The sequence below is a fragment of the Trachemys scripta genome, chromosome 4 (assembly GCF_013100865.1).
Source record: "Trachemys scripta elegans isolate TJP31775 chromosome 4, CAS_Tse_1.0, whole genome shotgun sequence".
In the NCBI taxonomy this organism is placed as follows: domain Eukaryota; kingdom Metazoa; phylum Chordata; order Testudines; family Emydidae; genus Trachemys; species Trachemys scripta.
In genome coordinates, this window is record NC_048301.1 from 25,154,103 (window position 1) to 25,170,802 (window position 16,700).

The 16,700-nt window shown below is 40.1% G+C and overlaps 1 protein-coding gene across 5 annotated transcripts in view; it reads left to right on the forward strand.

The window, feature by feature from the left end:
- BCL11B (BAF chromatin remodeling complex subunit BCL11B) overlaps nucleotides 1-16,700 on the forward strand; it is a 100,295-nt gene that overhangs the window by 37,810 nt on the left and 45,785 nt on the right. For 3 of the 5 annotated variants that reach the window (XM_034768745.1, XM_034768746.1, XM_034768747.1), the window contains exon 3: nucleotides 8,243-8,458. The exons of the other annotated variants lie outside the window; for them this stretch is intronic. In XM_034768745.1, the coding sequence (XP_034624636.1) occupies nucleotides 8,243-8,458 (216 nt within the window). The remainder of the gene's footprint in view (nucleotides 1-8,242; nucleotides 8,459-16,700) is intronic. 5 annotated transcript variants of the gene reach the window in all.

Here is a 16,700-nt window from a genome sequence, read left to right on the forward strand (position 1 = left end):
TTAGACACAACAGGGCATGTTAGGAAGAGCTTGGCATTGTTCAGAAGACAAAGTCTCAGCTATAACTTTGCATTTCCTGAATGATGATGTTTAATCTTAACTTTATTTACATTTAGGCTTTTTTCCCCTTTACAGTGCTTAAATAATAGATATTTTTTTGTCTTTCTAAAAATGGATCAGCTATGGGAGAAAATCCCATCAGATCCATTCTGCTTTTTTAGAAAGGCTTCGTCTGTGGTGATTTTATGCAATTTGTGGCTTCATCCTTGTTCTTTTAAAAAAAAATAGCATTGAAATGATACATTCTGAAGAAATCAGATAATTCTTTAATGATTCCTAGAATATGTTTTTTAGATTTTAAAATATGGGAATAATTAACCAGATTGTAAAAATCTGCAGAAAAGTCAAACAGGCCTGTGCAGCCCTGGGATCTAATAACAAAGAAGGTGAGTCCGATTTCCGCTGTCTTAAGAGAGACCCACGGAATGATGACCTACATGCCTTGGTCCCTTGAGCAGCAGGTTAGAGCTCAGCTATCTGGTGCTCAGTTAAGGTGGCACTCAACTTATCTGGTATTGGAAATTTCAAAACAGTGGATGTTGTCTGCTGTTAATTAGATGTATTTTAACTGCAAAATGATTTTGGCAGCTAATACTGCTGTTATGTGCTTCAGTGTGAATCCTTAGTGGAACTATTAAAGTGTGAGAGCCTGAACTTACCAGACATTTTGTAAAACTGCTGGATTTTTGTAGCATTGTTCAGAAACCCTGTCGGGAGGGGAGTCCCTTTCTCACTTGGAGAATGTTGTATGCACATTTCCAACCAACTAATCAGTTGGTTGGGACCTTCTTGAATTCCTCTTTGCCACCGGGCTTCCAAGGATGCTCACTACTCCTTACCTGGTACGTTTTTTTGTTTCCAGACTATGGCCACACCCAAGGATGGACTTTGTAGCGTAGGGACCACACATACTACTATAGAGCTTGATCTGCTTAGTGCAAAGCACCCTCGACTCCTGCCTGAGTCACATACAATACGTTGAGGACTTTCAACATTTTTGTAGCTCTGACTTCTAGTCCGTACCTCACTATGCAAGAGAATTATGCAAGAACAGACACCTAAAAAGCAATGCCCCAGAACAGACAGGGGAGTTATTCTGTATTTTCTTATCAATTTGTAACCAGGAAACTCCCAACCTTTTCCAGGGTAGATTTGACAAAAATGACTCGCACTTAATAAGCAAACAGTACATTTAATTATGGGGATATTTCTCCCCCCCCCAGTCTTACTATATAGTTGTTTTCCCCCTTATAATTTAAAATAAAGTGGCTGGTACAATATTGAACCAATGAAAAGAAACTGGATTTGATTTTTTTTCTTTATTTGCTTGAATTTGAATTGGGTTATCTGCCTATCTTGTTTATGAAATTTTGTGCTGTCTTTGCTGCACAGACTGTGACTCCCAAATCTTCCACAGCTCCATTTCCATATTCCTGCGTGCTTGTTCTTTGTTAATCACTTGGCAAGCGCTTATTTGAATATTAAAAATTTCTTTAATCATCAAAGGCAGGAGCACAGCTTCATGAATATTCATATTTTTTTCCTCCTCAGACTGGATTCTAGTTCATTACCCTGCAGTAAAGCCAAACAGTCATCAATCGCGCTCATTACAGCCGCTGGCGTTTTGATTGGCTGCCTGCTGCTGGTAGCTTTCTCCCTCCCCCTGCCCCCCACCTCTCCCCTTCCCTTCTCTGTGAGCTGTCGTGTACCTGCCAACAACAACAACAAAAAAATATCAACAGTGCAAGAATAAATTTCTCTGGTTGAAAAACAACTTTGCAAACTTGTCAAACAGTCCTCGTCACTTTTTTCTGTTTTACCTAAAAAAATAAAATAAAAAAAAATTAGAAGGGAGAAACTTGAGCTTTAGAGATGAATATTTGTCAAGAGAGTTGACGTAAGTTTCATTTGCATAATGACTTTGTACTTCTGCATTAATAAAATTTGCATATGAAGCCATGTTAATTACTCCTGATCATGCTTTTTGCATTCATGCATAGTAATTTTCTCCGACTTGTGAGAATTAATGTCTTGGCATGGGGGGGGGAGAGAAGGGGGGGAAGTTAGGGTACTGTCAAGTTTCTGTGCCAGTGTCCCTCACTCACACTCTTTCTTCTTCATACTCACAACGTCGCAGTTATTCTATGACTCATTTATGCATTATCAGTTGGAATCCTTGGGATAAAGAAACATATCTATTCAAAGGGAAGCCTCGTTTGCCAAAAAAAACCCCAAATGCCAAACAGAACACCCCTTCCTTACAACATTGCATTTCATATTTGTAGATAAAGTTTAGCTGGAGAAAGAACAGTATAAATCAGGCAGTGTGTGAGTCTGAAAAATCACAAATAGTTGTGCGTGCTTCGGCTTGTAAGGTGTCATCGCTGCGGTGTCCGTACCTCTGAGTGTTTGTGTGCGATCATGCCTCTGTGTGTGTATACGCATGCACGCATGTATATGTTTTATGTGTGTATCTGCATATGCTCCTCTGTGTGTGTGAGAAAGGGGTATTTGGCTCTCCGTGTGTACATGCCATGGTATGTGTGTTACCACTGAAAACGGTTAGAGCCTCTATGAAAAATTCAGTACTGTACGTACTCAGTGTGTGTGTGTGCTTGCTTCCGTGTGCCTGTGTGTGTCCCTATGCCTGTGTGTGTGCCACTATGCATATGTGTGCCTGACTTTGACATCTCTGTGTGTGTGTATGTGTGTGAGAGAGAAAATCCATGGTGAAGAGATTATAATAGTAGGTGGAAAAGGTTCGTATTGTAATATGTAACATAGATGAAACAATTCGTTTTAGGAAAGGCTTTCAGATCAGCGGGAGAGATTATCAAATAGATGCTCATTGCACTGTCGGATGTGTCTGACTCATGGCTGCAGCACGGTAAATACAGAATACCAGACTTCTCAGAAATAGCTGCAGGAGTGTACCTGAACACAATGGGATGGTGCAAGGATGGGTTTGCAACCTATACCCTGAATTTCCTGCTTGGGACTGATATCTGCCATTATTTTAAGAGCTATTTTATATAATGTAACTGAATCTGTCTGTCTGCCTATCTAGCTGTCTACCTGGACACGTGGGCAGAGAAGCAAGTATGTACATACAAAGGCACACATGCATTTGGAAGAGAGGCTTAAACAAATGTACACACACACAAACATACAGGCAAATACACAATTTCTGTATTCCGAGAAAGGAATACAAAAATACACACATATATACATGCACATTGGTCACAGTATAATACATAAAACAAGATCTCTTTTAATCTGGTGTCTGTCTTAAAAACTCTGATACATTACGTTCCAAGGATAGGCTACAATTCCACCCTTGTACCACTCTGTTGTGCTTAGGTACTGTTCTGTAGATGTGTCTGAGAGGATTATTTTTTTTTCATATACAATACAATATGTCCAGCCATGCCTAGGCAAGGTGAGAAGGACAATGAAAGGATAACATTTATGCTTGGATTGTGACTTTCCAGGGTTTTATCATTGTCAGCAAGATTCTTACACTCATTTCAATTTTGGGGGATTATATTTAATTTATCTTAATTTCTTAGACTCATAGACTCAAAGGTCAGAAGGGACCATCATGATTATCTAGTCTGACCTCCTGCACATGGCAGGCCACAGACCCTCACCCGCCCGCTCCTGTAATGGACCGCTAACCTCTGGCTGAGTTACTGAAATCCTCAAATCATGATAAAAAAACTTGAAGTTACAGAGAATCCACCATTTACACTAATTTAAACCTGCCCCATGCTGCAGAGGAAGGCGAAAACCCTCCAGGGTCTCTGCCAATCTGACCTTGGGGAAAATTCCTTCCTAACCCCAAATATGGTGATCAGTTAAACCCTGAACATGTGGGCAAGACGCACCAGCCAGATACCTGGGAAAATTATCTGTAGTAATTCTTTGTAAGTGTAAAAATAGTGGGGAACAAAAATGACTCTCAGATGTATCTGGGAGTCAGTTCAGCTGTGATGTATATGCAATATAGAGCCTTTTTAAAGTGTAAGGAAAAATGTCTCCTCTCCCATATGCATCGGACATCTTTTATCCAGACTGTGATCTCTCTAGGCCTGCTTCACACTATTCTACCTGCAAAACTCCCATTGACATCAATGGGAGCTACATATGCAGAATGAGTAGAAAATATGCAATAGAGATCTGCAGTGCAGGTGAGTGATTCTCCCATACTGACAGCAGAGGAGAATTAGGCCTCAAACATCTATCTATCTATACTATATACTATAGATCGATAGATATAAAATACACTAAAACAATTAGATCAATGTTTCTAAAGTAGCTTCTAAAATTGCACCCACCTTTTCTTTACATCCAGGCTTCCTTGAGCCGAGACTGTGCAGGCTGGGCGTCTAGATTTCTGAGTATCTGATTTTCATGTGTAAATGTGATTTCCTCATCCTGGTTTGAGTTTTTTATATGTACAAAACTTGGATGTGAAGAAGCATGGACACAGTTTGACAGGCCAGTTATGGACTGGGCACTTGTCAAATTTTAGTCCCAGAGCCTGCAAACCTACACGTTAGTGTGATTGGGCCATTCTGGAAGTCTTTACTTTGTTTCCACTCTGTCCCTATTCTGGCAAAATCTTGCTGTGATGAATGAGACAGTTCTAGCTCTTAGTTACGCTAGTGTCAATCCAGAGTAACTCCAAGCCATTCATTGGGGCTACTCCAGAATTATAGTAGTGTGATTGGGAGCAGAATTTATCTCAGTGGGAGATCTGCTGAAGTAAAGAATGGGTAAATGCTGAGTATCTGATCTTTTGAATTAGGAGGGAGTTCATATATTTTTAAGGCCAGAAGGGACCATTTTGATCATCCAATCTGAGCTCCTGGATAACACTGGCCATAGAATTCAAGCCAGCGATTCCTGCATCGAGACCCGTAACTTATGGCTGAGTTGAGAATGATCAGTATCTCACATCACTGTCTTAAAAGGGCAGATTTCTGCTTTTCTTGCATATGTCTGTACTTAAACTGATGAGGCGTTACCCTACCTTTGTTTTCATCTTTAAAACACTCTTTGGGCTAGGGCTGCCTGGTACCCACTGAAAATGGGTTGGATGTGCAAAACCCAGACACATCCTTAATGTACACACCCTTATTGAGGTGCTGCTGGGCACCAGCGCTGCAATTTATACAACCAGAAGGAAGCTTTGTTTGTTTAAAAAAATGCCCTAATTTTCTCTGGCCACTTCCCTTGAACCCAGTGGATGAGGTTTCGCTGCGAGTTTATTTTCCAGGCACTTTGCATTTGCCAAGGTGCCACCTTGTCTGACCCTCAGATGCTTCAGAACGTTATTAAAAATGAAGGGAGAAATGAGAAAAAAGAAGGCACCGCCTGGTCTGTAACTGCTGACAGAGGAAGGCATGGCCTTGTGCTGGTCTGTAAGCCCTGGGAGTTTTCCTCTCTCACAGCACCAATCCATGCAGTTGTGGCATTGAAGACCTGCCAAAGTTGTGTTTTATTGTTTATTGCTTCTCCCTTCTTTTCCTGCTCTTTGCCCCACTTTTGCTTTTTCCCCTGTTAGGAGTGTCCTTTTTGATACTTCATTTCCTTCCCTGACTAGAGCAGGACACCTTGGATTAGAATTTGGACCTGAGGGCTGTATTGCATCTTTTTATGATCCTGAGGGCTGTGGCTAAATGGAGCAGCTTGTAGCTACCCTGATCCTTAACACAGAGTTGTGGTCCGTTGAGATTTTAGGAAAGACTACTGTGCTTCATTTTGATCCTGACATTTGGGTCATGCTGCATGCTGGGATCTGTGCTCCTTGCAGGCCTCACCTCTGTATTAAAGCTGAGTTCACCCACAGGTAGTATAGAATTCTGTAGGCCCCTAGGCAGAACTTTGGCCACCCCTAGACTCCATTGTAAGCTTTGGTTCTATTGAAAGGTGTAAGTGACTGGAGTCATGAGACCTGTACTCCTTCTGTATGTCCCAGTCTGTCTCTTAGAAACATTATGGTGCAAACATTGTGGTGCCGCACATGGCTAGTTGGAGATCTGACTCTGATTGCCGTATAATTTTGAATATTAATGCCCAATAGCCACCGTGTGTACTCGGATATCAAGCTCACAACTCTTCTCACAACACACAAGTTCCCCAGTAACCAGGTGGCTGAACCAAGCCAGCAGAGTGCCAACCTAATTCATTATACTATTTTTTAAAAATAAAAGTGCAATTATTCAATAGCTTTAGGATGCCTTCCCCCATTCTTAGGTCTTTATTGCTCTATAAAAATACTTCTCTTATTATTGTACTTTAAAATTACAATGAAGTGGCCTCTATATGTATACGTCTGACATCTGTTTCTTTTTGCCTGGCAAACAGTCATACTCAGAATGTAGTACAGATACAGTCCAGTTAATGGTTATCTTTACCTGTTTTTGAAGCATTTGCAGTGAGATCAAACAGTTCCAAAAAAAAATGCCCCATGAGCCACAGAGATGGCTTCTATTTAAAAGCAGTCCTTGCAAAAGAGCACAAATTTTATCCTTGATGCTTGGAGCTCAAGTATTTACACAGGGAATTTAGATTCTTCACTTGTGGTTTTGGCAAAAGCTTCACACAAATGTTTTGCACTGGTGGTCTCTTAGCCATTTAAGATAAACGACAAAATCAAATGCAGTCCTTGCAGACTAACGCTCTGGATGCTGTGCCAAGGATGAAGTATCCCTATTTGCCTCACATGTGTAACTGTCAGATCAACATGTAGCCATAGTTTTCGAACTGGGACTCTTGAGATGGAGAGGATGCATTATAACATGCTGCTTCTAATGTCATAGGGCTTATGGCAAAATAGTTCTTGATGCCCGGGTGTGTATATGTTTATGCACGCACATGCATGCACAGACAGAGTTGTCACCATTAAAACGAAATAGCAACAGCGTTTGCCAAAAGATACCCCACAATTAACACACTTATTTCCTGATCTAAATGTAGGGGAAAACCTGTGGTTTCCGAGGTACCACTGTGAGGTAATTGTTGGCAAATGCCAGCTTTTGAATGGTGACCACTGCACCACATAGGTTTATTTAGAAGCTACCCTGGATTAGTTACAACTCCTTGTTGAGTAATTAAATAAAAGTTATGGCTTTAAATAAACATATAGTACCAGATCTTCTGTTGAAATACATTTGTGTAGTTCCATTGACTTCAGTGGAATTGTGCTGATTTACAATATTGTGTGTGTGTGTGTGTGTGTGTGTGAGTCTGCATGTGCATTTGTGCATAGGTATGTGTGTGTATACACATATTTTAAGATTTATATTCTTTTTTAAGTCATAGGCTCCTTTCTGACTAGTGCCTGGAGAAGAGAGGGTTTCCAGAGAAGCAGGAGAGGATTCTAAACACAGCTTAAATAGCAGAAGATTTCTAGCTGCGTTAAAAATAAATAACACAGTTTGAGGCTACAATATCATTTTTCAGCTATTAGGAAAAAGGTTGTTGCATTCTTTATAGGCTTGATAGGGAAACAGAATATACAAATGGGGCATGCAAAATGCGTAACTGGCTGCAGCTCAAATGGGAAGGAAGCACAGTGGCCCATGAATGCTTTATTCTGGGAGCTTGATTTCTGGCACCTATGTGAAGCCATTTGAGCTGTAAGTCGCTGCACTTTGTCTGCGCTGGTGGGTTGATCCTGTTTCAGCAGCAGCTCGGCAGAAAGCCTACCCAGTTTTGTGTCAGTTAAATGCATTAACACGCCATAAAACAAGATTCCCCCTTTTGATTCAGTCCCTAAGCACGTGCTGGTGGGTCTGATAACTGCCTCCAGTTCTCATCTGCACCATCTTTGACCTTCTCTAGCTTCCCTCACCGGCCACCTCATCCCCTTTCCACGTCCCCCTCCCTTGGGCCCCTCCAGTCTGAGTTTGCTTCCAGAAAATTGCCTGTAGCAATCTGTGGTTTTGTAGTTCTTCAGGTCTCTTGCCTGCCCATCCCCCCCGGCCTGGCTTCTCCTCCCCGGCTTTCCAACGAGCCACACCAGTCTCAGCCTGACATATAAATTAGTTAAATAAAAATATGTAGCGAGTTAGGCCTAGTTGCCCTCCACCCCTCCTGTTTTCCCTGATGATGCCTGCTCTATCCCTTCAAACTTAGATCCGACTGACAGTTTTTTCTATTGTTTTTTCTCCAGGGCCGTCCAGGCCTGCAAAGCTGCTGGGGGCTCCCATAGCTGCCTCCTCCCACCCTCACACATCAGTGATCACGTCACCTCTCCGCGCATTGGCCTCTCTCCCGCCCTGCCTTAGCCTGCCCTGCTGTGGTGCCCGTGCAGTCTCAGTTGGCGGGACTCAGACTGAGACTCAGACTGAGACTTCAGGCACATTTGGATGTCATTGTCAGTTGTCAGGTAATAGAAACATTTTTTTTTTTTTTTTTTTTTGCTATCTGAAGGTCAGTAGTGCTGCCAAGTGATGTCATTGTTACTGTGGGAGAGTGGTCTTCGCTGGGTTGTGTGGGGGAGGCAGTGAAAACGTAAACATTCCTTCATCACTGAGGACGGGGAGTGGGAAAAGGGGTGTGAGTCCATTCCTTCCCCCCCCCCATCTACCCACTTTCAGATGTCACCGCCAGCCACTGCTGGTCTGTTGATGCCACATTGTGAGCAAATGTCTGAGAATCCTCACATAATGTGATACCCTGGTATCAAGATTTCATCTCTGGGCTGTTTATTTTAAGCTTAATTGGATAACATTTAACATCTGAGGTCTTTTTTTCCTAATCATTTGTATTAAGGGCTTTCCTCAGAGTCCATGTGCATGCAGGATGTATGTGCTCCATGCACTTTTCTCCCCGGCTTTTGAGAAAATGTTCCTCATTAACTTTTTTTTGTCTTCATTTTTTAAACCCTGACTCTTGTCACTGCCATGAAGGAAAGGCGATGTGGATTAGTGAAACCCAGGTAGCCAGGGAGGACCCTGACATGTGACTGACTAAAGAGTTGATGCCTGATCCTGCCATTTCAGACACAGGGATCTCTTTGACATCAATGGGTGTTCTGAGTGCAGCTTAGTTGAAGGATCAGGTCTGTAGTGAATTTAGGGGGTTAGAGGTGAAAATGGGAAGGGCCTAAAAGAAAATTCAGCTAAAGCAAAATCCTAAAGTGCTTACACAGGCAAAACTCCCATGTGTGCCAAATTCTGCAGTCCCTATTTGGGCAAACAGAATAATGCTGAGTAAATATTGCATATGGACTGCAGAATTTGGACAGTCAGGAAGGACTTAGCAGAGTGAGAAGTGAGTAAAGCCTTAAGGAGTTGGCCCTGATGACCTCTTGGGAGGGCCAGCATAAGCTTGTTCGCATACAGTTTTTCATTGTAGCATGTGCAGATAGAACCCTACCACAGTATAACAGTGACTATATATCAAGACAGTCCCTATGATTCAGTTTCTTTGGAAAATACCTGATTGTATTTCCTTAAATGTCTGCGGTCTTTCACTGGGGGATACTGGGGCTGAGGGAGAAAGTTAGGAACTTCAGATTTAATGTGATGAACAGAGATCGAAAGTTTTGCAAGTACAGTATTTTAAACCTTGAGTCTTGAAGGACGAAGAATTCTCAAGAGGAGGTTTAAAAAGACACAACAGAACCTCCTAGAGCCTGATCCAAAGCTTGAAGTCCACAGAAAGACTCCAGTTGACTTCAGTGGATGCTGGATTGGGCCCACAGTGCAGTCAGTTTTCATACACCAACTTTTCTCTAAGCACAAACTCTTTATATCCAGCATGACATTGCACAATGCAAAGAATTCAAATAATGTCTGCCAGCGATACGTGAAGTTGCACTATATCCAAGTTCCCTATAAGCAGGTTGCTTTCTCGTTGGGGTTGATTCTCCACTCTGTTAATCTGGCTTCACTTCATTGGCTTCAGTGGATTGACATTGCCATAAAACTAATATAATCAAGCCCTTATAAACCATTAACACAGTGTGTGAAGGTAGGCAGTTTTCCCCCCGTAACCAGTAAAACATACTGGAGGCAAGCTCATATTTTCTGTTCCCCTCTCTTTTTTTTTTTTGATATAGAAGAGACCCGGTGTCTTTGATATGTAGGTAGTTGTAACAATGAACTGATACTCTTATTCCCTATTGCTTCTAAAACAAACATAGACAGTTAATGGCGAGAGAAGAAAGTAAAACTAAAAATAGAAAAGGAAGGAAGAACTAACTCATTACAGCACGTTGGAACACAAGGCTTTTCTATTTTACGTACTTTCATTTTATAGTTGAGCACTGCTAGTGTTTGGAATGATCTATTTGCTAAAAGAGTGATGCCAGCTTTGTGGGGAGATAGACCTATTATCATGGCTTTCTATAATTACTGCTACAGTCTATGGCACTTAGAGAATAGGTTATATCAAAGCACATGCTAAGTGTTTATGACAGTAGTTGGTCAAGTTCTGCTTGAAAGAAACATTTTCTCTCCTTGGAAAGGAGACTCATATCTACTTAACCCTTTATTGTCTTCCATGTATAACATTGAGAACATAGAACAAGGTCTTTCTTACACCCAAAATGTTTTGTGGAAATGAAACAAAAAGAACCTCTTTGTGTTGGCTATATAATAATACCAGTGATCATCTCAATGTTGTTTTCTTTCCTCTTCATATAATTATTTACACTGGAGAGTCACTTACTCCAGCTTTAGGGATCTGCTTGTGTCCCTGACTCGATTAGCTCTTTATTCTGTCAGGCTTGTTCCTGTTTCTGAGGAATTGTTTCATTCTTTGAACAAAAGCCATTAACATTACCCTCCTCTCTTCTCCCCACTCCATTTCTTACCTTTTTTATTTTTCAGCTCTTGCTTAAATGCTTAGTAAGGACCTCACATTTTTCAGTGTAGCCTCAACCTCTCTAAATCTGAGGGCAAGCAATTGCAGATGCATCTGTGGGCATCTAGTATCTCTGATTGTCACTCACAAATCAGGTCCTTAGGAGTCTGTGCAATTTGTGGCGGCAACAACCTGAGTTGTTGGCTGCATATGGGCGCCCACATGTCAAAGCTGCTGTTGAAAATTTGGTCCTGGATATGATTTGTCTTGTATACAACACACTGTTAAGTTGTGCAAATGGGAATTCATCCTGCATCATCTTGGGCTGTTTGTGGTCTTTAGAAATTTTGATGCTGATAATATTCAGTGTAGTCGATAATAACCACAACAAATGGATGCCATGGAAGTTCTGCTGTGGTGTGTGCTAGGCTACTTTTTGGTTGCTAGTTGCATATTCTGTTATGCTTTTGTTAATTTCTTTGTGTATAAGTAAACACAGGATGTAGAATTAGCAAGTTAGAGTTTACATATTAAAATATTATTATTTTACTATCTACACATATCACTGTTGCAGTGTCTTTTGTCCCTCAGAAGCTTCTGTCTGTTGAATTGGGCTCTCTTGTTTTAAACGTTTTTAGTGCCTATTTAATTAGAAGTTGGAACAGAGTCATGAAATTCACGGGGTTGTGTAGCTTGGATCTAAAATATAAATGGGCACAAAATTCACTTTGCTTTGTGTCTTGCCAGATCAGAGTGCTTTTTTAATCTTCTTTTTTATTTTGTTTAAATTAATTCTGACAGCTTAGCTTAACTGTAAAATACATAACAAAGACATGCAAACGATTATTGAGTGACATAATTATATGTAAAATTATATGTATGTTTGTGTATACAGACACACTGGAAAACTTTCACTGAAGCCATTTTTCACAATACATCTTCACTATAAATACAGGCTGCTTTTTCAAGATCTGATTTATTAATATTGTACATTGAGGCTGAGATTTTCAAAGTGGCCTACGAAACCTGGATGCTCAATTCCCATTAAAATAAAAGAGAAATGGGCTATGAAAATCTCAGCCCAAGAGTACATGGCATTTTATGACATACTGTACAAACACAAAAAGTCTCTGCCCTGAAGATGGTACAATCCAAAGGTGCAATAAATGGAATTGCAGTTGGTACATTGCAATGCATATTGAAACAACATTCGTCTTTAATTTACCCATTATACTTGTATTCCTATGGGCTTGATCTAAATCCATTGGCACTGGCCCTATGAGCATGGGTTTTATATACATATATAAAAATAATTAAATCTATCTAACATACATATATCTAATCAATCAGTGAAACAGCTTCCTTCCCACACAGACATATCTATAAGGAGGCAGAAAGCTATTGTAATACTTCAGTTGCATATTTAAAAGCAGCAAGTGGGCATTGACAGCAGTGATTAATGGGCAGGACTGTGAGGTTCAGGATCTAACACAGAGGAGCCATGGGGCCCTAGATCACATGGTAAGAACAATTTTCCTTTAATTCAAGGAATTGGCCATATTCGTTATTAAGACATTCTAATAATTACCCAATAATCTTGTAAAGTTAACATCAATTTATTTTGCTACTAAAATTTTGCTTACTGTATTATTTAACTAGTCCGGTGTTTTCTTGGCATGGATTAAAGTGACAATAAAGTTAAAAGAAATACCTGTAAGTAAATAATAGGTTTTAACAGTAGAATATTTGTCCTCCTTTAGTTATATCACACTATTCATTTTGTGTTGGTTTATAACCTGAGTCAGCCAATGAGAAACGCTAGAAAAGACCACCCTGCTGTAAAAAGCTTGATGCAATTAATACAGTCTGTCTAGAAAGCAATATTATTTCAAAAACTTTTATGTTAATGATATGGTATGTGTTCTGCACATTTCATACTAGAACAAGAAGCAAGCTTTTGTTTCATATCAGACTGGGTTTTATTAACACTGGAAGATCAATGGAAAACAAAACAATAATCAGAATGGAGAATGCAAACTCATCCTGCAAAAGCCTCCTCACTCATCAAGTCCCAGGACGATGGCTGATATGTTACTCCTCCCCCTCTTACTCAGTGGAATCTGAAAAAAAAAAATCCATCCAAATTAGATTTCAGATCCACTTCCCCCCCTTTTTTTGGAGAGGAGAAAGAGGAGTTGGGCAGTGTGTGTGTGTGTGTGTATGTGTGTGTGAATGCAGACAAAGAGCTACAGCTACATTAAAATCATTTGCAAATGTTTCTTCTCATTATACTGTGAAAAAAAATGATTCACGCTAGAGTAGAACTGACTAAAATTTGTGCTCAGAAGAGACGTCTCTATTAGTCACTGATTACTTATATTTATTTACTTCTTTTAATGAAATATGTAATGCATTTTGAAGAATTTACTTCATGCACAGTGTTTAAAGTATGATCTGTCGATCTATCTATCTCATATCCAGCCACAAACTAGACCTCATCATAAACTTATTTTTAATACATGGTATGTTTATCAAGAGACGAACAGGAGACTATAAAACAGCACAGAGGCAGCTAAAAGTAGGGCGCTTCACAGGGCAGCAGTGCTGGCAATATAAGTGAGGCTTAGGCTTTGTTCTAGAAAGACACCCTATCAGTATAACTTAGTAAGCCCTAATTATGTAAAGTTAAGAGCCAGCAGGGAAAAAGGGGTATTTAAAGTTTGCTTAAAACTAGATGCTTGCAATTTCGAGACATCCAAGGAAAAAGAAAGGTGCTTAATTGCAATATTAATGGGTGGAACTGGATCCAGTAGTCTCAAGACAAAGGGGTTCAAGGAAACATTGCCTACAGTAGAGACAATGACTCCAACGTTTAGAGAGTTAACTGGATTGCATACCACTACGCCAAGCCCGAGAGTCTGAATTCTTCAAACGTTCCAAATGTAGAGCTAAATCAAAGAATTCTGTTTCAAATCCATACAAGATGTTGCTGTTTTTCTCCTCTGACAGGAGAAGCATTTGGAAGTGCAGTTTCTTTCTTTTTTTATAGCTGTCTTAAAAAGGAGTTTGGATGTTTAGCACAGCTGGTGCTCATTACATTATGCACTATCAATAAAATAGCATGTGTAATTAATTTTTAATGCAGTGCTATATGCAGCGCTTTAAAGCAGTTACTGTATGGGGAGAGCTGACACCGGTCACCGACATCAGAAATATTAAAATAGAGGGCTAGATTTTTGCATTTTTAAAGGGTGTGTGTATGTATGTGTGTGTGTGTGTGTGTGTGTGTGAGTGGGGAAGGGCTAATTATTAACCAGCAGTTCTCTGGCCATGATCAAATTTAAAAATATTGGAACAAGATAGATGGAGGTGTTTTTTAATTTATTTATGGGAATGGATGAATTTCCCATTACTGAGGGGCTCAGTGTATGGTAAATGTTGGCTTGTTTAGGAAAAAAATGTTTTCAAAGCAGGTAAACACCATTAGGCTAAGCAGTAAATTTGGTGGATTTGTATTTTTTAGTGACCGGTCTTTGTTAAATCCTGACCACAGCTTGTCAGTATCAAGTGAGAAGCCTATTGAAAAAGGCAAAGTGGGATGTGAGGTTAAAAGAAACTAAAGGAGACGCATTTGAGTTTCTTCAGACCCCTTTTTTTTTAAAAGAGTGCTTTCTTGTGGCATTTCATCGGTCGCAATAAAAATAAACCCCAAATTTCTTCTCTTGAATCCTTTCATATTTGGAAGCAACGTCAATTTGAATGAGAGTAAGTAGAAGGATTAGGAAGCAGCACCGCTCATGGGGGAGTTGCTGCTGCTCTGACAAAGGACCCACTCACAAACAAACCCATTTACACTTTTGCTTTTTTTCTCTGCAAATTGGGGCTCATGCCATACTTTTCAGGAGACCCAAAATAAAAAGAGGACTCCCCCGCTAATAGGAATGTAGGTGGAGCTTAGGTGAATACATAGCTGCACACAGAAATCATATCAGGAAACACCTCCACTGCCAGTAGCAAGAGCAGACATATTTTCCTAGTTGAAATATTGTGCACATTCTTACTCAACAAAGAAGAAGGGATCCACTTTATTTTGCAGCAGGAGCAACAGGGTAACTACCGCGGATAATTTGTGCAGTAAGATCAACCGTTTGATTGCACTACCTTCTACCTGCCTCTCCACTCTTTCCCTAAATGCAGCCAGTCTCTTCGTAAACACTTCATAAAAAATATTAAAAACATGAAGAGGGGAAGGCTTGTGTGAAACAATAATCTGTTAGGAAATGAAGGACCAAATTAGGATTCGCACTGCCTCTCTGCAATCACTGGGCTTGCCTTTTGGCTGTGCAGTGCACGGGGTTTGTTTTTTTTGGTATTTTTTTTAGCACTGAGATTTTTAGACACACAGACACACAATATGTAGATGTTTGCAATTATTCTTTATTTCCCTCAGTAAAATCCCATTCATTTGTATGTAGCATATGCCAAACTGTTTGCTTGCATTGCTTCACCTGGCATGTGTAGTACTGAGTTATTCTGTCCCTTCAGAAATGATTTCTGTCATTGCTTTTCTTGGCACTTTCGATTTGGGGTGTGTGTGTGTGTGTGTGTGTGTGTGTGTGTAAGGAAATGTGCTAACTAGGCTTTTCAGACTCAGTGAGGAGGATTAGTGTCCTGCATGTAGACATATCTCTCACAATCAAGGGCAAGTAGTCTAATGTATGAAATATCATTTAGATGTTATCAAGCCTGCGCGTTTGGCAGTGTGAAAAGCATTGGTAAGTGTACATTTCTTTGTAAACCTTTTAGTTTTTTAGAGGAACTGTGCCAGGTTCCCCACTGCAGTACCACAGCATAACTCCATTGAAGTCAAAGGAACTTACTGAGGTACCCATGGCACTTCTTTTGATAGGTAAATGACTGTGTACATATTTGGAGCATACATTTTCGTTTTCTTCTTTATTTGCTCTGTCGTTTCCATACATTTTTGTAACATATAAGTGTATCTAGTGCACTGGAGTGTGGCATGTCCCTTATGTAATCCTCTTCTTTCTGCCCTGTGGATGTTGTTGTTGTTCTTGTTTTGTTTTGTTTTTTTTAACCAATGTCCTTGGTACTAAAGACAAGGCCATTCACCATAGCAAGGATTGGGGAAGGAAGGTCTAATGAATCAGTAAAATGTGTACTTGGAAAGAAACAGGCAAAAATCCCACTTAGAGAAGGCTTACATTTTTTATGAATTCAGCTGTAAGAGTCAGAGGTCCTGGGACTTTTGGAATGAGGTTAATGCAGGCGCTGAATGAATATCTGACGAGACACGGGTATTTGGAATCTTTCCATAAAATTGTACTTTTATAATTATTCTTTGCTAATAAGAACCTAAGGAATCCGTGGGTAGAGAGAAGTCAATGTATACAACACACCTGCATCCTTTAGGTTTGTTTAAACACCACTTCCTTATTTTGGGCCATATCCCACTTGATTACTCACATAAACGGTCCTGGTGGAGTGTAAGGGGAGCGGCATTGGGCCCTTTTTCTTTTTGTCCTTCAATCCCACTCCTTCTGTATGGGTGGTTGACTCTTTAATTTTCATAATATTGACAGATTATTTTGTTTTCTTTGTGTCTTGAATTGCTTGCTTTGAGCAGTTATAATTCTTTCAGAACACAAATGGTCCATTTTAGCATAGAGCTGTTCCTTTAACCTATTTTTGTAAAACACTCCAAAGATGATTCAGTGCTCACAAAAGCATACCCATGGCTTTTGTTTATTTCCTGGGTTTCAGTAAGCCTCTAAGTCATTCAGCTTCAGGAGGATTTT